Genomic DNA, 27,309 nt, shown 5'->3' with positions numbered 1-27,309 from the left:
GTCTTCAACTATTGTAACACCTGTTGTACCTCATTTCCTTATCCTACCTTCTCTTTTAGACAAATCTTCAGGGCATATGTCTCCATTTTTCATTCAGAAGGGACTAGAAGGACTTGCTGGCTTTCCAAAGTCAGTAAAGAAGCTTCAGTCTGATGACATATTGGTAGAAACATCCACTTCTCAACACAATGAACTCTTCTTTCATTCAAAGGCTATTGGGGATATACCTATTGAGATTACACTTCATGCTACTTTGAATTCATCACGAGTAGTTATTGTTTAGAGGGATTTAAAGAACATCCCTGAGCCAGAGATTCTTGCTGGTTTCTTCAGTCAAGGAGTTTCTGCAGTGAGACATATATCCACTCGCAAAGATGGAATTATGATGCCAACCAACGTCCTCATTCTCACATTTACACAATCACGTCTGCCTGCCACCATCAAGGCAGGTTATCTTAATTGCAGAGTGTGGCCATACATTTCAAACCCTCTCTGATGTTTCCAGTGCCAGCTGTTCAGTCACTTGAAGATGTCACGTCATGGTTTTTTGATGTGTGCTCATTGTGGTGGCATGGGCCATGATACTTACGAGTGTGACATGGACCCTCATTGCATCAATTGCAATGGCTCTCACCCGTTCTTGCTTTAAATGGTTGGAAGAAAAAGAGGTGCAGTGTTTGAAAACTACCTACCTCCTCATCGCAAATGTATGCTGCTGCACTTTATTCCATTACTACAGTGGGAATAGAGAAGGATCTTTCTGTGCCTCCGAAAGAATCATTCTCAAAACAAATAAAAAGTCTTTTGATCTCCATGGTTAAAAAAGTTGATGAATCAACTTCAACACTCATCTGTGTCCCTTACAAACATTCCAACAAATCCCAATATCCACTTCCTTTGGTTTTGGGTACAGGCATTTTCTTGGATATATCTTCTTCTCCCATCCCAAGATGCAAAATAATCATTTGTTTATGTCTCCACTCACTGGAATCCTCTTCCAACAGCAAAGACCTCCCTCGAATAAAGACAGTAAAGAAAAAAAAGCATGGTCATAAACAGAATGGTTCTCCACCCAATTTGCCTACACATAAGTAAAAATGGCCACCTTGATACAATGGAACTGTCGAGATTTATGTTCTAATGTGGATCACATCAAAACACTGATAGCTTCCTACCATTCTGTATGTCTTTCCTTAAGGAAACATTTCTGAAACCTAGCAATACAGTTACTTTTTGGCAGTTTTTTGTTATACAGAAATGACAGGCTGTGTGATGGATGAGTGCATGGAGGGGTGGCACTGTTGGTTGATCAGCATGTGCCCACTCGACATGCCCTTGGAGGCCTAGCCATCCATGTTTCCTTGGGTCGTACTATCACTGTTTGTTCTCTCTACCTGTCAACTGGAGAGACTTATGATCAATCAGACCTTTATGCTCTCATCGAGCAGTTGCCATCTACCTTTTTAATTCTGGGGGACTTTAATGGACATCAATCCCCTCTTGGGAAGTGCTGACATTGATAGTAGGGGTCGCTCTGTAGAGCGTATGCTCTCTGATCACAACCTTTCTCTTTTCAATACTGGTTCTTCTATTTATTTTCATGTACCTAGTCAGTCTTTTACTGCTGTTGATATCTGAATTTGCTCCCCTTCACTATTTTCCCATTTTTCATGGAGGGTTAAATATAATCCATGAGGCAGTGATCATTTTCCTATAATTTTGAGAGAGACCAGCCATGGTCGATGCCACCCGACCTACGTGCCTTGGTGGAAGTTGGATCATGCAAACTGGACCTCTTTCACTGCTTTCGCAGAACTTGATCCTTCCATCGTCTGTGAGCCATCAATAGATGACTGTGTGGCAGCAGTAACTGACTGTATTATACAAGCAGCTCCTCAATGTATTCCTAAAACCTCGACACGTTTTCCACAATATCCTCCTCCATGGTGGAGTCCTGCCTGCCACATGGCACGGAAGGCTCAAAAACGGGCCTGGGATACTTTCCATAGATCTCCCACACTCTTGAACTCCATTGCTTTCTAGCAGGCCCATGCATGTGCTTGGTGGGTTAGACGTCAAAGCCAGAAGGAATCTTGGATTAAGTTCACAATCAGCATACCTTCTACCACCAGTTCCAAAGTCATATGGGACAAGATTTGAAAGGTCAGCGGACAATATAATTCTCTCCCCCTCTCAGTTTTGCTTTCTGATGGCTAGGAAGTAGCTGATACCCAGAGTATCGCCGATACTCTAGGTGAAAGCTTTTGCCAGGTCTCTTGCACTTCTGATTCATTCTCCATCTTCTTAGCCATCAAGGCTCAGGCAGAGGGATCACCTCTTTCCTTTTGAGCTGATTGTCTCTATGACTATAATTGTCCCTTTACACTGGTGGAACTCAAACTAGCCCTTCATTGGTGTGGCAGTACATTGGTTAAACCTGATGATGTACACTATGAAATGTTGCACCATCTATCTCCAGCTTCTCTTGCTATTCTTCTGATTGTTTTAAACTGGTTCTGGCAGGAGATTGTTCTTCTTAATGCCTGGTGCCAGGCTATTGTCCTACCTTTCTCTTAGCCTGGAAAAAACCCCAAGATTCCTTCAAACTACCATCCAATTGCTTTGATGAGCTGTCCCTGTAAGACCTTGGAGAGGATGGTTAATTCTCATCTTATTTGTTTCCTCGAATCAAACAACCTTCTCTTGCTCACCCAGTGTGAGTTCCAACAACAGTGCTCCACCATGGACTACCTAATTTGACTTGAAATGTCAATCAGAGAAGCCTTTCTCAAATGACATCTTGTATCGATATTCTTTGACATTGAGAAGGCTTATGATACAACATGGAGGTATGGCATTTTGCGAGACCTCAATATATATGGGTTATGTGGCAATTTGCTTATTTTTATTAAAAATGTTTTAATGGACAGGAGATTCCAAGTTTGTGTGAGTTTGACACTTTCCTGTTCTTTTCTACATGAACTTGGAGTTCCTGAGGGCTGTGTTTTGAATGTCACACTTTTCAGTATAAAGATTAATGCCATCACTGAACAACTTCCTCTAACTATTGCAAACAGGCTCTATGTCGACAACTTTCACATCTCGTGTCAGTCGTCAAACACGAGGTATATTGAGTGGCAACTACAGACTGCCCTCAATCGTTTACTGAAGTGGACCACAGCAAATTGCTTTAACTTCTGTCTAAAACCATTTACATGCACTTTTGTCACCAATGATGGGGTATTCACCCTGATCCTGAACTCCATATCAGTGAAGTTGTGCCGTCTGTGGTTCAGGAGACAAAGTTCTTGGGGCTTATTTTTGACTGTAACTGATCTTTATACCACACATCGGGCAGCTATGGGTAAAATGCACAAGAGCACTGAACATCCTCTGTGTCTTCTCTTTCACCACTTGGGGAGCGGATTGATATTTTATGCTAAAGATGTATCATGCTCTTATTCGATTGAAACTCGACTATGGATCAGTGGTCTATGGCTCTGCCAGAACCTTGGCCTTAAAGAGGCTGGACCCCATTCATCATCAAGGACTTGCTCTGCACCGGGCTTTCCACGCTTCCCAGGTTCATAGTTTATACACAGTCTCAACAATCTTCTTTATACCTTTGCCATTTGCACAGGCCTTTACTATATATTTCAAAACTTTGTTCCTAACCAAAGCATCTCACCTGGGATTCTTTTCCTTTTTCAGTAAGCCATACGTTTTCAGAACAATCTGCCATTGCTCCTTGAGTCCTTTGTATTTAGTCACACTTGGATGAGTTGGGTCTGTTCTTGGATAACATTACTGTATATGGTCAGCCCATTCCACCATGGCTTCTTATATTCCCCAAATGTGAAATATCTTTAAATCGCCTGAGAAAAGCAGACACTTCCGATTGGAAATACTCTCTTATGTGCTGAACATCTTTAGAACTATTTTTCCATTCCTATTTATGTGTGGGCTCTGCCATGGTTTGTTGTGATTCAGTGGTTGCATGCAGAATCCCCTCTGTAGCTTCTGTGTTCACTGCTGAACTGTTTATCATTTTTCTTGCCCTGGATCACATAGAAGCTAATCAGTACTCAAACTGCACTATTTATACTGACTCGCTTAGTTCTCTACTGGCCCTGGAATCACTTTATGTTAGTTCACACCCTGTTCTCGCTGATATTCAAAACCGAGTGGCCCATTTCTCTTTAACTTCTACTTCTATCCAGTTTTTCTGGATACCGGGCCACATTGGTATTCACAGGAACAATCTTGCTGATACTGCAGCTAAATCTATCTGCTTTGCACTATCATGGCTGTGCATATTCCATACATGGACTATGGTCCTGTATTCAAGGCTTGGCTCTGTGCCAGCTGGCAGTCATCTTGGAGTGAGCAAAGTGAAAACAAGCTTTTTCATGTAAAACCCTATATTGGACTTTGACCGTTTTGCTTCCTAAGGATTGGAAAGTGGAAGTTGTTCTAACTAGACTACTCATTGGCCACAATTTTTTAACTCATCCTTTTCTTTTATCTGGAACTGATGCACCAATGTGTAGTTTGTGTAACACTCAGGGCACAATAAGCCACATTTTATTTTCTTGCCATCATTATGGCTCTCAATGACGGCACCATTTTAAACATGTTCTGTCCCAAGGTTTGTCCATTATGTTAGTATTATTGGTGATGGTGACACTGTCCACCTTGGAAATGTTTTTAGTTTTTTAAAGCCATTAATCTTTTTAATGCCTTTTAAATTTTTTAATTTATACATTAGACCTTTTTTAATGAGATTCCCTTTTAAGAATCACAGTCCATCTCATTCAATTTGAAGTTAGAAAATGGCTGTAACGTTAAATAACTTGGAACCAGGGCTAGAAAGGCCAATTTCAGGTGACTAACGCTGCTGTTGGAATTACTTGTTAGACATCCGGGTGAGTTATTATTAAAATTTTGCTACAAGTCTTTTAAAATTTTTATTACTTTTTGAAAATGACCATAACATCAAATAACTCGGAACCAGGACTGGAAAGGCCAACTTCAGGTGACTGATGGTGGTTTTTGTACTTACCTTTTAGTCTTTCTGGTGAGTTATGATAATTCCAGTTACGCTACAGAAAGTCCTTTACAACTTGTATTACTGTAGTTTTTCTCTTAATGTTGTAGACTAAATGTAAACATTGGTTTTATGCTATTTATGTTTTTTCTTAAACTTTGTTTTGTTTTACTTTAATTTCCTTTTATGAATTTACTCTAATTTTAACTTTTTATTGGATGTTTTGTGCAGATAGCCTCATTGCTTTGTGCAATAATACAACAAATCAACCAACCAATCTGTGTTTATCAGAATTGTGAGTGTGAGTTACAGCATCGGTGTTCTGCTTTCATTTTGTACCTTATTATTCCATGTCTGTTTTCTGCTAACTGCACGTCCCTTTGTTAATCGACCACATGTAGAGTATGCTAGTTTTGTATTTTCAATTCAATCTTCTCCACTGATATATAGTTGTAGTTTCAGCTTACATATGAACCTTGAAAGTACATTAACTATTTGATTACTGAAATGATAGTGTCATGTGCTCCATTTTGTGTTCTTTTTAATAAAGTGTACTGATTTGTTTTTCAAAACATTTTCATTTATTATTTTCTTATATTAATTTAAAGTTCCATGGAAATAAAATTTAGATTTGGAATAGTATATCCTCATATTGGCTATATACTTTATAATGAAGGACTTAATGTGTTATCGATCCCACCACATGAAACACCTTACATTGTAGGTGGTTTATAGTATATCCTCATATTGGCCATATACTTTACAATGAAGGACTTAATGTGTTATCGATCCCACCACGTGAAACACCTTACATTGTAGGTGGTTTATAGTATATCCTCATATTGGCCATATACTTTACAATGTAGGACTTAATGTGTTATCGATCCCACCACGTGAAACACCTTACATTGTAGGTGGTTTATAGTATATCCTCATATTGACCATATACTTTATAATGAAGGACTTAATGTGTTATCGATCCCACCACGTGAAACACCTTACATTGTAGATGGTTTATAGTATATCCTCATATTGGCCATATACTTTACAATGAAGGACTTAATGTGTTATCGATCCCACCACGTGAAACACCTTACATTGTAGATGGTTTATAGTATATCCTCATATTGACCATATACTTTACAATGAAGGACTTAATGTGTTATCGATCCCACCACGTGAAACACCTTACATTGTAGATGGTTTATAGTATATCCTCATATTGGCCATATACTTTACAATGAAGGACTTAATGTGTTATCGATCCCACCACAGGAAACACCTTACATTGTAGATGGTTTATAGTATATCCTCATATTGACCATATACTTTATAATGAAGGACTTAATGTGTTATCGATCCCACCATGTGAAACACCTTACATTGTAGATGGTTTATAGTATATCCTCATATTGGCCATATACTTTATAATGAAGGACTTAATGTGTTATCGATCCCATCACGTGAAACACCTTACATTGTAGATGGTTTATAGTATATCCTCATATTGGCCATATACTTTATAATGAAGGACTTAATGTGTTATCGATCCCACCACATGAAACACCTTACATTGTAGGTGGTTTATAGTATATCCTCATATTGGCCATATACTTTATAATGAAGGACTTAATGTGTTATCGATCCCACCACGTGAAACACCTTACATTGTAGATGGTTTATAGTATATCCTAATATTGACCATATACTTTACAATGAAGGACTTAATGTGTTATCGATCCCACTACGTGAAACACCTTACATTGTAGATGGTTTATAGTATATCCTCATATTGACCATATACTTTATAATAAAGGACTTAATGTGTTATCGATCCCACTACGTGAAACATTTTACATTGTGGATGGTTTATTACTTTTCCACCTGTGACACTATTTGATTTTAATGCAGCTGTTTGAAATTAAAAACTAATCCAAGATAATGAGGTGTTAGTTTGCTGTGTCTTGTTTACTACTGAACTTTGCTTGCTTGTTTTATTTTTATAACAGCAGGTATATATACAGTGTGCATATTATTAAATGTAAATTATTACTTTGAAGTATGTGTAATTTAATCAGTTTACTTCATTCTTTAGGAACCATATCAAAGAACGATCAGAACAAACAAGTGCTCGACAAATTGCCAGTTGAGAGAGAAAGAGGAATTACTGTTAAAGCTCAAAGTGCCTCCCTTTTCTATGAATATGAAGGGAACACTTATCTTCTCAATCTGATTGACACACCTGTAAGTGAAATTATAATTTTTATAAAAGTTCAATAAATGGTTAAAGATCTTTACTCTGAATCGTTTCACTCCTGCAGTTATAGACGAGCAACACTCCCAGTGTCAGGTTTATAGACGAGCAACTCTCCCAGTGTCAGGTTTATAGACGAGCAACTCTCCCAGTGTCAGGTTTATAGACGAGCAACTCTCCCAGTGTCAGGTTTATAGACGAGCAACTCTCCCAGTGTCAGGTTTATAGACGAGCAACTCTCCCAGTGTCAGGTTTATAGACGAGCAACACTCCCAGTGTCAGGTTTATAGACGAGCAACTCTCCCAGTGTCAGGTTTATAGACGAGCAACTCTCCCAGTGTTAGGTTTATAGACGAGCAACTCTCCCAGTGTCAGGTTTATAGATGAGCGACTCTCCCAGTGTCAAGTTGTTTTTTGACGGTTTGTGACTGTGGTACCAGTTGTTCTGTAGAGCTTTATGACTATCATACAGGTTGTATTTGGATGCTTCTGTTTGAGTGAGAGTTATGTTTTTTCAATTAAAACTATGATGTTTTTATTTTCAACAACTATTTATAGATTTTACACTATGTGTACTCCTAGTGATAATTTTTTTATATATTGATTTGAAGTGTTTAGATTGGTAATGACTTATGGGCTAAATGTTTCAACAGTAGTAGACTATCTGCTTTTATTAATAAACAGATTTATGTATTTATTAAACAAGTTTCATTAATTATTTGTTAACAGGGCCATGTTGATTTCACATATGAAGTTTCAAGGTCATTATCTTCATGTCAAGGTGTAATACTTTTAGTTGATGCAAATCAAGTAAGATATTTTCTACAGTTACTAATTAGGTTTATTTAGTTGACAAGTTTGTGTATCTTATTAGGTGGAAAGTTTAGATGATAGGTCTCTATTTTAGTATGTGTGAACCCTAGCTGACAAGTTTGTGTATTTTAATGTGTGTGAATCCCAGATGACAGCTTTGTGTATGTTTGTGGGTGTGAACCCTAGCTGACAAGTTTGTGTATTTTAATGTGTGTGAATCCCAGATGACAGCTTGCTGTAGGTTTGTGGGTGTGAACCTTAGCTGGCAAGTTTGTGTATTTTAATGTGTGTGAATTCTAGATGACAGCTTTGTGTATGTTTGTGGGTGTGAACCTTAGGTGACAAGTTTGTGTATTTTAATGTGTGTGAATCCCAGATGACAGCTTGCTGTATGTTTGTGGGTGTGAACCTTAGCTGGCAAGTTTGTGTATTTTAATGTGTGTGAATTCTAGATGACAGCTTTGTGTATGTTTGTGGGTGTGAACCTTAGCTGACAAGTTTGTGTATTTTAATGTGTGTATGTCCTGGACAACAGGTTTCTGTTTACCTGTAGGTGCAATGTTTAGCTGTGAAGTTTGTATTATATATTATTAGCTTATGTTTCCTTAGGTGTATAGTGTATCTGTTTCTTACATGTTTGTATCAGGAACAATGTTTTGTTTAATGATGCAAGTTGTTTTTCTTGAAGGATAGTATATATATATATGTATGTGTGTGTGTGTGAATTGTGGACAGAAACATATGAAAAATTTTCATTTATTTTCTTATTATTATATGTTTGTAGAAGTAAGGCTCTAACTATTATTAGTTACAGGTTTATTAAGTAAAACCATTTGGTATGGAACAATATGTTAAATATAATAGGTTTGTTTAGGAAGCACAGGTGAGTTTCATTGAGTTCACTTAAAGGGAAGAGAGTGCTACTAATTTAATATAGGGAAAACAGGAAAGTTTTATCAAGTTTAGTTATAGGTTTGTCTAGGAGAGGTAAGCCAGTTATGGTTACATTTTATTGGAAAGACACTCCATTCACTCGTTTTTATACACTTTAGGTGTTTAACGGGCAGGCTAAGAAACTCGTGAGGTCTACTGATGATGTACGTTAGCAAAGTTGTATCTGTGTTGTTCAGTCTAACTAGTGTTACTCTGTGTTTTCCTGTTGTTTCAATTATAAGATAAGCATTTCTTAGAAACTATATTCTGCGTTTTATGTTTTTTCAGGGAGTTCAGGCACAAACAGTGGCAAATTTCAACCTGGCATTTCTCTCTGACCTGACCATTATTCCTGTAGTGAACAAGATTGATTTGAAGAATGCTAAACCTGACAGAGTAGTTGAGCAGATAGAGAAGCTCTTCAGTATTGAACCTTCAGAGATTCTCAAGGCGTGTTTTCTTGGGTTTCTTTTTAGGATTTAAGCTATGTCATTTTCTAAGTTTCAAAGTGCTTTTTAACTAAAAACCATTAGAAATCCAGTTCTGGAATAATGGATGATAAAAAATTAATTTTGTTTCAAGGATAAGAACAACAAACAAACTAGATGCAGAACATTGTTAAGTATAATTTGAAGCCATGTGTTTTTTTCTGATAGTGTCTTACCTCCTCTTGCAAAAGCTTTCTCGACTTATACTGCCCCCTATTTGTGCAACATTTAGCTTGCTACTACCCTTGATAATTCTACTGATTTCTGCTTAGTACCATGTAAATGACTATTCAAACCAATAGAAGCACGACACTGCTGAGATCTTAACTAGCACTATTTTTATTCTTGATCACCAGTCTTACTGATTAGGCGTATATTTGCTTGATGTTCAACCCTTTTGCCAAAGGCTCAGCATCATATACACATTTGAACATTGAAATTATTTGATACAGCACATGTATCTTGTAGTAAAGATTACAAGTTTTTTTTAATGAAATATTTTTACTAAAGATTTGTTTCTGGAAATATTGAGTGTGTTAGGTACCTCGTCCAAGTGCAAAGTGATTTCATGTTATGATTAAAAAAATATTCTTTATCCCTAAAATATCAAGTGTTATTTGTGTAGTCTCTGAAACCTCCTAAATACATTTCAAACATTTGTTTTAGTAAGACTTTATAATTAATGTTATTTTCTATATCCTATGTGGGGTTTGTCAACTGTCCAATGTTGTAACCATCATGAAAACATTAGGAAATAAATATAAATTGTTTTATTCATTCTGGAATGACTACATATTATAACATATGAAAATACAAATGTTTAGTCCCAGTAGCTTAAATTTTTATAATGTTATGTATTGATTAAAATTTCAATTATATTGACCTTCTAATTGTGCATAGCTAACATTATATAACTTGCATTCATTGCAGAGCATGTGCACTCATGTTACTGTGTCCAGTAATATGAAACTGAGCTTTAGTCTTGGCTGAGATTTAATGCATTTTGTATTTTACAGTAACATTTGAGTTAATATACATTGTAGGCATGCATGTGTGTATGCATGTATATATTATTACTATTTAGAAATAAATTATGAAACTTACTTTTCTTAAAAATAGAACAATAAATAAATAAGTGAAGCAAATAATTATATCTTCTCTTTACAACCTGAAATGTTGTTCTAGGCAGATTTTATTAATCACGTAACATATTCTATCTTTTTGTACTGATGAAATGATGATGCAGTTTTAAACTTTTTGTTCTAACCACATGTTTTTTTTAACCCTTAAATGGCCGTCATCATCAGTTGATACTGCTACCTGCAAAATTCCTGCTGTTTTAGGGTTAAAAGAAATGTGAATCTGAAGAAGGTGAAAATTAACATGTTTTTAAACTTCTGTAACTCCATGTGAAAATGTAAATAAATTACTTTTTAAAAGTCTACAGAATGTAAATTAAGATCTTGTTCACTGTGAAGTTATCCAAACTTCACTCATTAAACTGTCCAAGTAAACTGTACTGAATTGATTACATGGTATTTTGTATAGTGTTGATAAAATACTGAGATATTATAGTAACTCATATCTAGAGATGATCAACAAATTCTTACTACGTGTTTGTAATCAGCATCAACAAAGTACCTCTAATCATACAATTTTAATTAGTGGTTTGGTTTGTGATGTTACAGGTTTCAGCAAAGCTTGGAACTGGAATAGGTGATGTTCTGAGAGCAGTTGTTGAAAGGATTTCACCGTAAGAGTTTTTTAGTATTTGAACAAACTGACAAATTTACAGTAAAATGTTTTAAAAACCTGAAGTGATTGGTCATTTTTATTGATGCTTTATTTCTTGTTGAATCAGTTTTCAAACAAATGACACTGTAACATGCTGCTGTTCCTATATTGTTTAATTTTCATTTACACTATGGAACACCATGTAATTGTTTACACAGTGTTGTAAAATTTCTTATTACATATTAATGTTGTTAGTAAATAATGTATCACTATCACCAGTTAATTTAGTCTAATTTCACAAATATTCTGTATTGATGTTATCAGTAAATAATGTATCACTGCCACCAGTTAATTTAGTCTGATTTCACAATATTCTGTATTAATGTTGCAGGAAATAATGTATTACTGTCGCCAGTTAATTTAGTCTGATTTCACAAATATTCTGTATTAATGTTGTCAGTAAATAATGTATTACTGCCACCAGTTAATTTAGTCTGATTTTACAATATTCTGTATTGATGTTGTCAGTAAATAATGTGTCACTGCCACCAGTTAATTTAGTCTGATTTCACAGTATTCTGTATTGATGTTGTCAGTAAATAATGTATTACTGCCACCAGTTAATTTAGTCTGATTTTACAATATTCTGTATTGATGTTGTCAGTAAATAATGTATTACTGCCACCAGTTACTTTTGTCTGATTTCACAATATTCTGTATTGATGTTGTCAGTAAAAATGTATTACTGCCACCAGCTAATTTAGTCTGATTTCACAAATATTCTGTATTAATGTTGTCAGTAAATAATGTATTACTGCCACCAGTTTATTTAGTCTGATTTCACAAATATTCTGTATTAATGTTGTCAGTAAATAATGTATTACTGCCACCAATTAATTTGGTCTGATATCGCAAATATTCTGTATTAATGTTGTCAGTAAATAATGTATCACTGCCACCAGCTAATTTAGTCTGATTTCATGAATATTCTGTATTAATGTTGTCAGTAAATAATGTATCACTGCCACCAGCTAATTTAGTCTGATTTCATGAATATTCTGTATTAATGTTGTCAGTAAATAATGTATTACTGTCACCAGCTAATTTAGTCTAATTTCATGAATATACTGTTTGTGCTGAATGATCTTTAATTTTCTTCCTTTTCAAAGTAACAGAAGTTAAAACTGACATTTTTTTATGTCAACATTCATTAGTTTTCTGATGAAGGATCTCACAATGGCTGAGATGAAAGTCATAACACTAAAAACAGGGTTTTGGTACAAATGGGTTTTCCATTGGCTCAGCTGAAAGGCTAATAGTTCCTAATCCTAAAAATTGGGTTTAAATAGCCATGGATTTTCCTGTGGCTCAGTAATAAGTATGACAGCTCATACTATTACAGGCGAGGTTTTGGTTCTTGTGTTGGTCATAGCACTGAAAGTCCATTGTGGAGCTTTGAACTTAACAATAAACAAATCTGATGAAAGTTTTGTTTTTCTAGATTTTTTTTATGAGCCTCAATCAGTTTAATTTAATAACAATCAGAAGAAACTACCAACTTAATTTGAGAGTTCCAACCTATCCAGATAGGATGTTGTAAAAATTACTTGTTTGTCACACAAGCACAGTTCCTAAGGTTGCTAGTATTTATCTTTGAAAAATGCTGACTAACTAAATACAAAATTGAAGATTTAAAATAATTTTCTTTAAATAGTTTAAAATATTTTTATATTTCTTTGTATTTATTATTTTCAAGCATTACTTCAACTTTACAGGCCCCCTGGGGACCCACAAAAACCTTTTCGTGCACTTCTATTTGATTCTTGGTTTGACCACTTTCGAGGAGCTATAGCTCTTGTAGAAGTTATTGATGGATCTATCAAGATTGGGGATTACATTTCATCACATTTCACTAGCCAGTCATATGAAGTCCGTGAACTGAGTATTCTTCATCCTGAAGAAACCCTGGTAACCAGATTGTAAGTTCAGTTCTATACAGAACAGCTACTTCTAGGTAGCACTCGGTTATAGTATCAAATCACAAGGTGTGAATTGTATGCAGATATGGTTTGTGTGAACTGTTATCCACTCAGATTTAGTATCAAATCACAAGGTGTGAATTACATGCAGACATGGTTTGTGTGAACTGTTATCCACTCAGATTTAGTATCAAATCACAAGGTGTGAATTACATGCAGACATGGTTTGTGTGAACTGTTATCCACTCAGATTTAGTATCAAATCACTAAGTGTTGATTACCATCAGACTTTGTTATCATACTTCTTGTAATATATTTTTACAAAAGTGAATAATTTAGGATGTTATTCATATCTTCAAGGCTTTTCATAAACTGTGACAACTTAAATTATTCTAGTAGATATATAGACCTGGTATAGGTGTATCGAAGAACTGTTAACATGTATAGAAATGTTAAGGTGTAGATATATAGACCTGGTATAGGTGTATACAAGAACTGTTAACATGTATAGAAGTGTAAAGGTGTAGATATATAGACCTGGTATAGGTGTATAGAAGAACCGTTAACATGTATAGAAGTGTTAAGGTGTAGATATATATAGACCTGGTATAGGTGTATAGAAGAACTGTTAACATGTATAGAAGTGTTAAGGTGTAGATATATAGACCTGGTATAGGTGTATAGAAGAACTGTTAACATGTATAGAAGTGTTAAGGTGTAGATATATAGGCCTGGTATAGGTGTATAGAAGAACTGTTAACATGTATAGAAGTGTTAAGGTGTAGATATATAGACCTGGTATAGGTGTATAGAAGAACTGTTAACATGTATAGAAGTGTTAAGGTGTAGATATATAGACCTGGTATAGGTGTATAGAAGAATTGTTAACATGTATAGAAGTGTTAAGGTGTAGATATATAGACGACCTGGTATAGGTGTATAGAAGAACTGTTAACATGTATAGAAGTGTTAAGGTGTAGATATATAGACCTGGTATAGGTGTACAGAAGAACTGTTAAGGTGTAGATATACAGACCTGGTATAGGTGTATAGAAGAACTGTTAACATGTATAGAAGTGTTAAGGTGTAGATGTATAGACCTGGTATAGGTGTATAGAAGAACTGTTAACATGTATAGAAGTGTTAAGGTGTAGATATATAGACCTGGTATAGGTGTATAGAAGAACTGTTAACATGTATAGAAGTGTTAAGGTGTAGATATATAGACCTGGTATAGGTGTATAGAAGAACCGTTAACATGTATAGAAGTGTTAAGGTGCAGATGTATAGACCTGGTATAGGTGTATAGAAGAACCGTTAACATGTATAGAAGTGTTAAGGTGTAGATGTATAGACCAGGTTTAAATGAACGTGCTGTATGTAGGTCCATAAATGGTAGATAAATCAGCTTGTACTGTAATATGTGTTTAAGTAAGTTTTTTTTATATTTAAGATTTACTGGCCAAGTGGGATGTCTTGTTGCTGGTATGAGGTCACCTGAAGATGCTAAAGTTGGCGATACTTTGTTCTTGAAAGATGCTAATGTCTCTCACCTTCCAGGTTTCGAACCTGCTAAACCTATGGTAGGTTATTTTCAGCATCTTTTTGCCATTAGTGTAGGTTTGGATAGTTCTTCATTAAATAGAAAGTGTTATTTATCAATTTTGTAGCAGTTGGTTAGTGAATAAAAATAAAAGTGCATTGGCTTAATGGTGGCCAGAATTCAATAAATGTTTGTCAGTCAAATGTATATGTTTTACATAATTTTAGAAAACACTGTGTTAACACACAACGTGTAGTCTTCAAACACTTACTGACCAAAGTTGTGCTGCATCATTTTATAGAAAATAGTTTTCTGCTTCTTATATACTCTCTAAACACTACTTATATGACTGTGGTCAGTTTAGGCTATCTTCTACTACACATTCTCAGCTGTGATTGTTGCTTCAACCTTATAAACTGTTCTGTGGTTTCAACATTTTAATACTTCCATGATGCATGATATTTGTTTCTGTCCTACCACAGTGCCTGTCAAAGTGGACTCCTGTACATGGTGAGGGGACCTCCCAGAGAAGGTTCTCTATTTTCAATTTACTCCCTTTGAGAATGTGTATGTCATGTTTGGAGAAGGACAAGATCCTGGTGGTTGAAAGGTACAACCTCAACATGCCACTTTTGCCTTGAATTCCTGTGGATGGGCAGTCTTGAACCCACATCCCCCAGGTTCTGTTGGTTGGTCGTGTTGAGCTAGGTTCAGTTTTGGATGTTCTCAGCAGGTATTGTCGACATTGTGTCTGATTGATGCAGGTGTTTGAGTATAGTGCTAATGAAACCCTGGCATTACTGTTGTGTCCTTGTTTGGCATTATAGTGCATCCCCTTATAGGGCTCCATGGTGGGTGGGATTATTGGTCACTGAATTTTTCTCTACTCATTATGGATTCTCCAATCTTTGAAAAAAATAATAAAGTAGTAAAAACAAAACAATAACAGCTTATTGGAAAATAACCATGTATGGATGACTATTGTTCAGTCACCATCACAGTTGGATTCCATACCTCGTTTTCTTATCCTTCATTTGTTATCTGAGAAATTCTAAGGGTAGAAGTTTCCTTTTTTCTTTCAAAAGGTATTCAAGGGGCTTGCTGGTTTATCAAAGTCATTCAGGAAATTGCACTCTGGAGATACTTTGGTGGAAACATATGCACCACAACACACTGAAATCCTCCTGAATTCAAAGGCCATCAGGGTTATTCCCCAGCTACTTTGAATTTTTCAAGAGGAGATATTGTTGAGAAATATGTAAAGAATATTTCTGAGTCAGAGATCCTTGTTGGTTTCTCAAGCCAAGGCACTTCTGTAGTTTGCTGTATCTCTACTCTTAAGGACAAAATTTTGCTGCCAACAAATGTCCTTATTTTGATGTTAACGTTGACACGTCCACCTGACATTATCAAAGTAGGTTACTTGAACTGTAAGTATGGCTATATATTCCCAACCTTCTCTGATGTTTTCTGTGTTATGGTTTGGTCATTCAAAGGTATCTTGTGATGGTTCTTTGACGTGTGCTCGTTGTGGTGGCAAAGACCACAATGCATACGAGTGTGAACTGGAATCTCACTGTGTTAACGGTAGCGATTTCTACCTCTCTTCTTTAGATTTTTACCATGAGTGGGTGGAGGAGAAAAATGTACAATATTTAAAGACTAAAGCACATCTACTACCCATAGGCTCAGAAGTTATTGTCCCTCACTCCACCTTGGACTTATGCTGCTGCACTCTGTTCCACTGCTACAGTGGGAGTGCAGACAGATCTTTTTGTGCCTCTGACAGCGCTGTTCACCTACCATATGAAAAATCTTTTGCCCTTCATTCTATCTCTCTCCTCACCATTTCTTCCAGTGGCTCCTCACTCGGATCTACTTCCTTTAGCCCTGGCTTCTGGAGTCCACGTGAGTCCATCTTCTTTGGCTCCGAAATGCAGAATGATTATTTGTTCATGCTCCTAGTCACTAGAATCTATGTCTATTGACAGAGAGTTTCACACTCAGCTAAGGACAGACTAAAGAAAAATGGTATGGTTGAAATCAGAAGAGTTTTTCTCCACCTATGTAAAAATGACAACTTTAATACAGGGTTTCTGTTCTGATGTGGACAACATTAAGGCTTTGATTGATTTTTTATCATCATGTGTGTATTTTCTTGCAGGAAACCTGCCTATCTTTCAGCAGTTTTCTTTATACTGAAATGATAGGTTGCGTGATGGAGTAGTGGCACTGCCGGTGATCAGTAAGTGCCTACCCTGTCTTTGCCACTCATTACACTCTTGGAGGCTGTAGTCATCCATGTTTCCTTGGGTTGTATCATCCCTTGTTGTATCATCTCTACCTGTCTCCAGGAGAGACCTATAATCAGTCAGACTTTGATGCTCTCATTGAACAGTTGCCTTCTCCCTTTTTAATCCTGTGGGATTTTAATGGAAAATAATCCCCTCTGGATTGGTGCTGATATTGAGGGGAGGATTGTTCCATAGGGTGCATGCTCTCAGATCACAGCCTTTCTCTCTTTAGTACCACTTCTTATACTTATTTCATGCACCTAGTCAGTCTTTTACTGCTGTTAATCTCTGTATCTGCTCCATTTTACTTTTCACTCACTTTTCTTGGAGGGTTGACATTGATCCATGGGGCAATAATCATTATCTTATCATTTTGAGGAGAATGGCCATGGTCAATGCCAGCCAACCCACATGCTTTGGTGGAAGTTGGCATGGTCCAACTATCCGTCTTTTACTGCTCTCGTGGAACTTGATCCTACCATCGTCTGTATGCAATCGATAGACGACTGCATGGTAGCAACGACTGACTATATTATCCAGACAGCTGTTCATTCTATACCTTAAATCTCAACATATTTTCCACAGTATCTTTGTCCATTGGTGGAATCCTGCCTGCCAAAGGAATGGAAGGTTCAGAAACAGGTCTGGATACCTTTCATAAATATCCCACACTTTCGAAATTCATTGCTTTCCAGTAGGCTTGTGCCCATGCTCAGCAGGTAAGATTTCAAAGCCAGAAGAAATCATCAATTAAGTTTGTAATTATCATTTCTTCTGCCACCAGTTTCAAAATCATATGAGAGAAGATTTGGAAGGTCAGTGGGCAGTATGCTTTTGCCCCACCTTTTGATCTTGCTTTCCAATGGATGGGAAGTTGTTGATGCCCAAAACATTGCTGATGCTCTCAGTAAGAACATTTCTCATTCATCTATTACTTGGCCATTATATCTTGGGCAAAGAGATTACCTCTTTCCTTTCAGGCCAGTTGTCTCTATGACTATAATTGCACATTTACACTTGTGGAACTCAAACTTGGTCTTTATTGATCTAGCAGTATATCATTTGGACCTAATGATGTTCACTGTGAGATGCTATGTCATCTTTCTCCTGCTTCTTTTGCTGTTATTCTGGTTGCTTTAACCAAATTTAACATGAGAATGTTTTCCTGATGCTTGGCATCAGGCTGTTGTCCTCTATCTCACTAACCCTAGGAGGGATCCTAAGATTCATTCTCATTATCACCAGTTGTTTTGACAAGCTGTTTCTGTAAGACCTTAGAGAGGATGGTTAATGCTCATCTTGTTTGGTACCTCATATCAAACAATCTCATTTTTCACACCCAGTGTGGGCCCTTGGATGGCCTAATTCGACTCGAAACATCAATCAGGGAAGTCTTTCTCAAGTGACATCTTTCTGTATTCTCTAACTTTGAGAAGGCTTAGGACACTGTTTAGGTATGACAATTTGTGAGACCTCCACTCATATGAGTTTTTATCTGGAACTTTTTAATGACCAATGATTCAAAATCTTTATTGGCTTGATGCTTCCCACTCTTTTCCACAGGAACTTGGAGTCCGTCAAAACTGTCTTGAGTGTCACTCTTTTCAATATCGGAAATAATGCTATCACTGTACAATTTCCTCTTTTGTTGGAAGTGAGTTCTATTTCAATAACTTCCACACGTTGTGTCACTTATTGAGCATAAGATTTACTGAGAGACTAATTCAGATTGCCATTAGTTGTTTGTTGGAGTGAACCGTGGCAAATGGTTTGATCTCTTCTTTCTCCAAAACCATTTGCATACACTTTTGCACCAATGGGGTATTCACCCCAATCACGAGCTCTATCTTGGTGATGGTATTCTTTCCATAGTTCCTGAGGCAAAGTTCTTGGGCTTATCTCTGACTGTGTGTCAAGTATACAAAGGCATTGAACATCTGTGTCCTTTCTTTCACCTCTTGGAGATTGGATTAATGTTCTGTGCTCAAGATCAAGATCTTATGCCCTCACTTGATCCACATTGGACTATTGTATTTTGGTCTATAGTTCTGCCAGTACCTCAGCCTTCAAGATATTGGACCCCAATATCCATCTGGGAACCGGCTGTACATGAGGGGCACTCCACACTTCTCCAGTCCAAGGTTTCTATTCCAAATTCCATGAACCTCCTTTTCACCTCTACCCTTGAAACTTTCTTTTACAGTATGCTTTAAAACTTTAAACCTTACCTCAGCATCCTAATTGGGGTTGTCTTTCTTCATCAGTGGCGATACTCGTTTAGAACAGACAGTCTGCCATTCTTCCTTTTGTCTTTGTATCCAGATGCAGCTGGGTCTGTTCTTGAGTGATGATGTTGTCTCTACTGGTTAGCTCATCCCCACCTATGATATTTCTTTGAGCTATCTGAGGAAGGCAGATTGGAAGTTGTACCATCTTCTGTTTGCTTAACATCTTTCAAACCATTCTTTCATTCCTGTTTATACTGATGTTTTGAAATCAAGTGGCTCTGTGTGTTCTGCTGTGGTTTGTGGTTGCTCTCAGGATCCTCTCTCTGTTTTCTGTGTTTCACTGCCTAGTTGTATGCCATTTCTGTTGGCCTGGATCACACAGAAATTATGGAGTACATCAATTGTGCTATTTATATCAACTCTCTTAGCTCTCTGCTGTCCCTGGAATTGCTTCATGTTAGTTCTCACCCTGTTCTTGTTGATATTCAAAACTGACTGGCCCATTTTTTGTTATCTTCCATTTCAATGAGCTTGCTGACACCATGAATAAGTCTGTCTACTCTGGTGGTATCATTACTGTGCTTCTCCCATATAGAGATTACTGTTCCGTATTCGAGGCTCAGCTCAATGATAACAAGCGTATCAAGATCAAACCTTTTATTGCTCTCCAGAAATTTTGTTTCCATGATGATCAGAAGCTGTCCTGGTTAGGCTATAAATTAGTAGTAGTTTTTCAACCTATCTTTTTCTTTTATCTGGAACTGATCCACCTATGTGTGGCTTTTGTGACACTCAAATCATAATAGCCCACATGCTACTGTCATTACAATTTTGAATGATGGCACAATTTTTTTCATGGGTTTAACCTTGACTTTGGACACCATCTTTGGTGATTGTAATGCTATATAAATTGCATTTTTAAATTTTTAAGTGCCATTGACATTTATAACTCTATTCATGTTTTCAGCTCCTTTTTGAACTTAAATTCACTTTATAACAAATTTATTTTTATGGGTGTTTTTTTAACCAGTTGTTTAGCACAGGTAACTACTTGCTTTCTGCCATTAAATGCCAACTAACCAACTCACTACAGTGTCCATTTCTATTCCACCACGATATTTGTTTTTCTCCACTGCAAAATCCATTTCTATTCCACCATAGTATCCACTTCAATCACACCATGGTATTTGTTTCTATCCTACGAGAGTATATACTTCAATCACACCATGGTATTTGTTTCTATCCTATGAGAGTATCTACTTCAATCACACCATGGTATTTGTTTATATCCCACCATTCCAACACTCGGTTACACAACCCCTTTCAAACATGTGGTCAGCTTTCGGTCAGTTACCTCTCTCTTTTTTTGTGAACCTGACGATGACCAAAGAAGGTCAAAACGTTGTTCACTCCTCTACGTAAAAAAAAAAAATCTCAACCCAAACGAGCCGTTTTTACAAATATATTCATCAGAATATCTGTTTCTATTCTACCCACAGTATCAGTTTCCATTCATCAGAATATCTGTTTCTATTTCAAGACAGTACCAGTTTCCATTCATCAGAATATCTGTTTCTATTCTACCCACAGTATCAGTTTCCATTCATCAGAATATCTGTTTCTATTTCAACACAGTATCAGTTTCCATTCATCAGAATATCTGTTTCTATTTCAACACAGTATCAGTTTTCATTCATCAGAATATCTGTTACTATTTCAACACAGTATCAGTTTTCATTCATCAGAATATCTGTTTCTATTTCAACACAGTATCAGTTTCCATTCATCAGAATATCTGTTTCTATTTCAACACAGTATCAGTTTCCATTCACCAGAATATCTGTTTCTATCCAACCATAACTAATGAGAGAATAATATTTATCTATACTATCCTATATTTTTGTTTCTAATGCACAGATTGGTTATTTTAATTGTATCTTACTTTCTTAGGTTTATGCTGGATTATATCCGCTTGACCAGTCACAGAATCCTTCTCTGAGAAGTGCAATAGAAAAGCTATGTCTCAATGATTCCAGTGTATCAGTAAGTATTGACTCAAGGTAAGCTATTACTTTCAAGATTTAAATATATATATATAGAAATGCTACTCCTATTATACGAGCCTGTTTTAATGGTTAATTTCTTATTTTTATTTTTAAACTTTCTCAGTGCAATGTGTTGTGGAGCAATAAAAAAATTGGTTTTCAAAAAGTTGTAATAGTTTCAAACAGAGAACAATAATTCTCATGAGAAATGAGTAAGAGAATTTTCACAGCCTCAAATTTCATGTAAAAATGGATGCTGTTTCTATAAAGCCTCAAAAATTACAAACATTTCATTTCATTACATTTGTTGATGTCCCCCGCTAGCACAGCAGTATGTCTCCGGATTTACAATGCTAAAATCAGGGGTTCGATTCCCCTTGGTGGGCTCAGCAGATAGCCCGATGTGGCTTTGCTATAAGAAAACACACACACACACACATTTGTTGATGTGGCATTTTAATAATTGAGAAATTTAAATTAAGAGTTTATACTTATGTTGAACTAAGTGTGTTATACCAGTTAATCAAACTTCCAAGACACAACATAACATTGTGAAATATATGAGACACTCGACTATCAAGCAGCAAGTGACAACGTGAGGTTTTATATTGGGTAATCACATTACAGTAATGACAAATGTCTTTAATCAGGTCTTCAAACTTGTAAAGTAACAATGTAACAATCTGAAGTGTTATATCAGGTAATTAAACTTCCAAACAACACCATAACTGTCTTGTGTGTTTTATCAGGTTATCAAACTTCCATACAACACCATAACTGTCTAATGTGTTACATCATGTGGCCAAACTGTCAAATGACATGTTAACTTGATATGTTACTTAAGACTCAGACATTGTGGTGAAGGTTTACATGATACCAACAATGTGAAAAATCTGAGGTTCAGGTTTATATGTGTGTGACTGAAATTGTAAAATTAATGAATACAAATTAAATGAAGGTTTGTTCAGGTAGGTTTTACTTTTTACTTCCAAAACACTTGATTTTAAATACTAAAAGGTTAAAATTCTGTAGAAATGTACAAAATAAACGAAACTGGAAGATGTCACTTTGGTATTTTGTTCTGCTTTAGGTTTAGTTGCTAAAGCAGTGACATAATTTTTGGTGTATTTGTATTACTCTTTCTTCATCTGTTAGCATCTTTTCGTTGCTAAGAATCATCTTAAGATACTTAAATAATTCACCCCAAATGCTTTTAGCCCTGCCTTAGGTCAAGGTTGGAGGCTAGGATTCCTAGGATTACTTCATATGGAAGTATTTTCACAGCGACTTGATCAAGAATTTGATACTCAGGTTGTTATAACTTCCCCAAATGTCCCTTACAAAGGTACAGTATTAATTAAATACTAAAGAATAGTGATGTTTGACTCTCTTATTTTCTCTAGCGTGAAGTAAGAGAGCGTACACTATCTTACCAAAAGTCATGGAACATGAGTAGTTATGAATAAATCATTTCTTCATCACATTACTCATTGTTGTCCTGGTGTTGTACAGTAGCACATATAGACATTTTCCCCAAATATCCTTCTCATCTGAAACTATTAGGTCTTTCCATGTACTCATTTGGTGTACAAGTTTGAAGTGACTTCAGATTTAACTGCCAGTCACCTTTATAGGCTAAAATATTTCCATATTTTGTTGTCACATCATTTTTCCTGCAATCAGAAGTGTGTCTCATGACATTTGGTAGGAGAGTGTGTATTTTGTTTGTGAATTTTGCTTCATCAGTTGATTACTTTATAGATTTCTCAAAACATTTATTGTTTCTTTGTAAAAGCACACTTTAAGCCTAATTCTATAGTCTTTTCTGTAACAGTTATTTGTATTTGTTAGCTTCTACATTCTCATAGGCTGTCCAACAGATTTCCAGGTGTTTAAGTGCTTTCTCAGAAGGGTTGAATGTGACAAAAACCTGTTCCATGAATTTGATATCAGATTACTAAATATGACTTGTTTATAAAATGTTGAGACGTACATTATAACTTGGAATGTTACACCTTAAGGAGGGATAAACAAAATTGAAGCTAAATTGAAGAAACCACAAAACTATCATGTATATTGCCCTGATTCTTGAGTAATGATACGGTAAATGCTACTTGTCTTAATGCACCACAAATAGCTCTTACCTTGCCACATAATTTCCTGCATGTGCCCCAATATTTGAACAAAGCTCCAATCCCTACATGTGTCAATGTACCGCACCAGCCGATGATGTGATCTTCATTATATTATAGACTTTCACCAGTAGTAGGACAACACATTCTACATGCACTGCTTGTTTTCAGATGTTTTATCCTATTAAGTTTACTGGAAGTTATGCATTTATTTTTTAACCTTTCATTAGTATTTCTCGTGTATTTTTACCCCTAATTCTTCTGATTATATGGAAGAACAATATAAAATGTTTAACTATTGGTGTTAACCTTAATTTCAGTTATCTTTACTTTGATATTCCTTTAATCTAGTGTTTACTTTGGGATGCATGTCCCATTGCTCAAGTTTTGGGCCTTTCATGGTCTGTTGGTTTGAGCAGTTGACTCTCAGTCTCTGGGTTCCAATCCTGCTCACTATTTCAACTGTGAGGGTGTCATAAAGTAATGTTCAATTCTGCTGTTAGATGGTAATAGAGTAGCTCAAGAGTTGATGTTGTTGACTAGTTGTCTTCCCTCCAGTCTATTACTTCTAAATTAGAGATACCTGGTACACATTTGGGTCTTGAGAAATTATGCACAAACTTCAATAATGGAAGCTGTTCTCATTGTTTAAATCCAGACTTATTCTGGGTCTTCATTAGACTTATGTACCATTGCCATATCTAGTTCATTTCTAAATAGTGACAAAAATTATTTTACAAAATTAGATTACTAAAGAAGTTTTATGGATTGAGGATGAACTCGATAATGGTTTCACATTCTTATATTTCTGACATCTCCCAAGGTTTTTAACATGAGTTATCCTGTCACTTGAGAGACTGATGGTCAGTGATATTACTACCATGATGCACCACTTCGTTTGTACCATTCTGACTTCAGATCCAGGATTTCCATGATGTTACTACCATGATGCACCACTTGGTTGGTACCATTCTGACCTCAGATCCAGGATCTCCACGATGTTACTACCATGATGCACCATTCTGTTTTACCACCTACTGCTTCATTCAGTTGTTTCACAATGGTTAAATAATTGGTCCTCAGTTCTTCCCTTTGAGTTGGATATGACTTCATCTTTTTCATCGACTACAATGGGTGTTTACTTGGAGGTTATATTCTTAATGCTTTTTGTTTTACTATTCTATGGATATTTGGCCATATTTGTCCATTCGAACATGGCTTTCTCTGTTACAATCTCCTTTCTCTTTAAGTATTTATCTTATTTGGGATGGCTGGTTTGTCTTTTTTTTTTTTTAAATCCCACCTTGTACTTCATTCACTTTCACATTTCATACAGAGAAGAATCAGTCTACTCCCTTGTCTTTATGACATGGAATGTTTGATACCATGTCTCCTTCACTTCCTGCACAAGTCCTTCTTCAGTGATTTTTCTCTTGAGTTCTTTGTTCCTCTTGGATGTGTCCATATGTATCTTATTCAGTAGTTTATGGCCAATGCAGGTATCTCCGTAGATGGGTTGTCTTCTTTTTACCTCTTGTAGTTGTGGTGACGTACTCAATCCCATGCAACCTTCGACATCCCTCTTCTTATATCTTACCCAGAGTTGCATCTGTTCGGAGCTCTCAAAGGCTTACAAACCAGTAGGTGAGCAATTTACATATTTGAGTTCCCATATCTGTGGTGTATAAAGTATAGGTGGTACTTTTTCTTGGTTGTGTACTAGAAGACAACCAATATTATTATCATACCTCTTTGTTTTCTCTATTCCAGTGTGGTGCAGTTCTGGATGCCTGTTCATTTCTGGCATCTGATCTCCAGGGGTGATGATTTTCTGTCTGCATAGATGCAAAGAGTTCAAGAATGTACAGAGTTATTATATTCTTTCTGGTTTGTGTGGTGGTCTTTTCATGATGCATTCAGGTATCTTTGTTTTTTTTCTTTCTTTTCCTGACCTCTTGTTTTCTTGGCTTTGGACTTTCTTTTTGGGTTTCATGACCACCATATTCAGTTGTCAATCTTTCATATCTCTTGGATCATGGTGGCAGATGGAGTATTTCATCTACATATAGATCCATCCCACCAAGTGACTTCTCCATCTTTTAATGTTTTCAGTGGGTTTAATCTCACTAATGTTCTCCTATTGTCACTGAATTTCCACCTCTCATCCATTCTTTGCCTCTAGTCATTTGCTATCCAATCCCAGACTTCATCTATGGTTGAATATACTCTGTGCTTGATGTGGTTTAATGTTCTTTTATATGTTTCAGATGTATTACATTCTCTTCTCTTTTATAAAAGCAATGACTAGTTTTGTTTTGACTTCATCCCACACTATTAACCACAGGAAGAGGTTCTTAATTTCACGTGGAGACTTTCTCCGTGAGCAGTGCAATCCACTGCTACAAGTGTGAGTGGATGTAGTGGGAAGTAGTGTAGTATAGGGCACTCCCATTACATTATGAATCAAGGTGTTAGTTACAGCCAGATGTCTCAGGTACACCTTGTGACATAGGTGGGATGCTATTCATTGTGTTACCTTATATAAGTATTTCTAAAATGTGAAAGAACTTATTGTCATAGCCAAACAACACACTCCATGCTAGGTTATCTACTAGTAAGATGATAGATGGTTGATCATTCTACCAATCTGTCCACTGTGGCAACACTTTAGCACGTAACAAAAACTTTAGTGACAGCACCTTTTGGTCTATCACCTCCAGAAGAGAAGATTATTTCTGATTTTAGATAAATCCAGTCTATATCAAAGTTCTGCTACACGTGACTACCTATAGCCTCATGGATGTCACACTCTGACATCTCAAAGCTCTGCTACACTTGACTACCCTCAGTCTTATGTATGTCACACTCTGACATCTCAAAGTTCTACACTTGACTACCCTCAGTCTTATGGATGTCACACTTTGACATCTCAAAGCTCTGCTACACTTGACTACCCTCAGTCTTATGGATGTCACACTCTGACATCTCAAAGCTCTGCTACACTTGACTACCCTCAGTCTTATGGATGTCACACTCTGACATCTCAAAGCTCTGCTACACTTGACTACCCTCAGTCTTATGGATGTCACATTCTGACATCTCAAAGCTCTGCTACACTTGACTACCCTCAGTCTTATGGATGTCACACTCTGACATCTCAAAGCTCTGCTACACTTGACTACCCTCAGTCTTATGGATGTCACACTCTGACATCTCAAAGCTCTGCTACACTTGACTACCCTCAGTCTTATGGATGTCACTATTTTTCTGACACCATTTCCAGGAAGGAGCTAACCTTTATCATTTCTCTGTATTGATTCCACCACCATTCTAGTTCTTTGTGAAGGTGAGTAGCATTTCTCTTGTTAACATTTCCCTTACCTGAGAACTTATTTCATAGACACCCATCTTTCTGTGCCACCTCCCACCCTACCTTCCCAGTTCTGGTACATTCACTTTGCTTTATCAAGAATACACCTGTGTTGACATGTTCAGTAGGTTTACTGCACATGAAAGATGTGCTCCTCGTGGTTATAATTTAAAACAAGTGTATTACAGACTGGTGCAATACACGTTAAGTGTGTCAGGATGGGAGCTTTTCTCAAGGTATGTGCCCTGTGTAGAAAGTAACACAAGATGATAGCTGTTTCTAGTGCAGACAGGTCTGAATGAAGTACATTTTGTGACAATGTAAATGTTGACACTTGCACTATATTACACTATTATTGAGTACTGATACACTATAAACTATTGTATTACATTATTCTAGTTTTATGTAATGATACAGTATAAATTGTTGTATTACATTACCCTAATTTT

At 36.4% G+C, this 27,309-nt stretch overlaps 2 protein-coding genes across 3 annotated transcripts in view; one reads left to right on the top strand and one right to left on the bottom strand.

The window, feature by feature from the left end:
* LOC143245431 (translation factor GUF1 homolog, mitochondrial-like) overlaps positions 1–22,742 on the top strand; it is a 28,850-nt gene extending 6,108 nt beyond the window's left edge. The window contains exons 4-11 of one of the 2 annotated variants that reach the window (XM_076491781.1): positions 7,143–7,291; positions 8,031–8,111; positions 9,336–9,497; positions 11,224–11,288; positions 13,045–13,248; positions 14,702–14,831; positions 21,264–21,373; positions 22,576–22,742. In XM_076491781.1, coding sequence (XP_076347896.1) covers positions 7,143–7,291; positions 8,031–8,111; positions 9,336–9,497; positions 11,224–11,288; positions 13,045–13,248; positions 14,702–14,831; positions 21,264–21,373; positions 22,576–22,726 — 1,052 coding nt within the window. In that variant the 3' untranslated portion in view covers positions 22,727–22,742. The remainder of the gene's footprint in view (positions 1–7,142; positions 7,292–8,030; positions 8,112–9,335; positions 9,498–11,223; positions 11,289–13,044; positions 13,249–14,701; positions 14,832–21,263; positions 21,374–22,575) is intronic. The other variant, XM_076491782.1, reaches the window with a different exon arrangement.
* LOC143245433 (sodium- and chloride-dependent GABA transporter 1-like) overlaps positions 1–27,309 on the bottom strand; it is a 220,192-nt gene that overhangs the window by 83,046 nt on the left and 109,837 nt on the right. The window lies entirely within an intron of this gene.

Source organism: Tachypleus tridentatus, chromosome 2 (assembly GCF_004210375.1).
Source record: "Tachypleus tridentatus isolate NWPU-2018 chromosome 2, ASM421037v1, whole genome shotgun sequence".
NCBI lineage: Eukaryota > Metazoa > Arthropoda > Merostomata > Xiphosura > Limulidae > Tachypleus > Tachypleus tridentatus.
The sequence above is the reverse complement of the archived record's forward strand: the minus strand, read 5'-3'. Positions and strand labels throughout refer to the sequence as shown.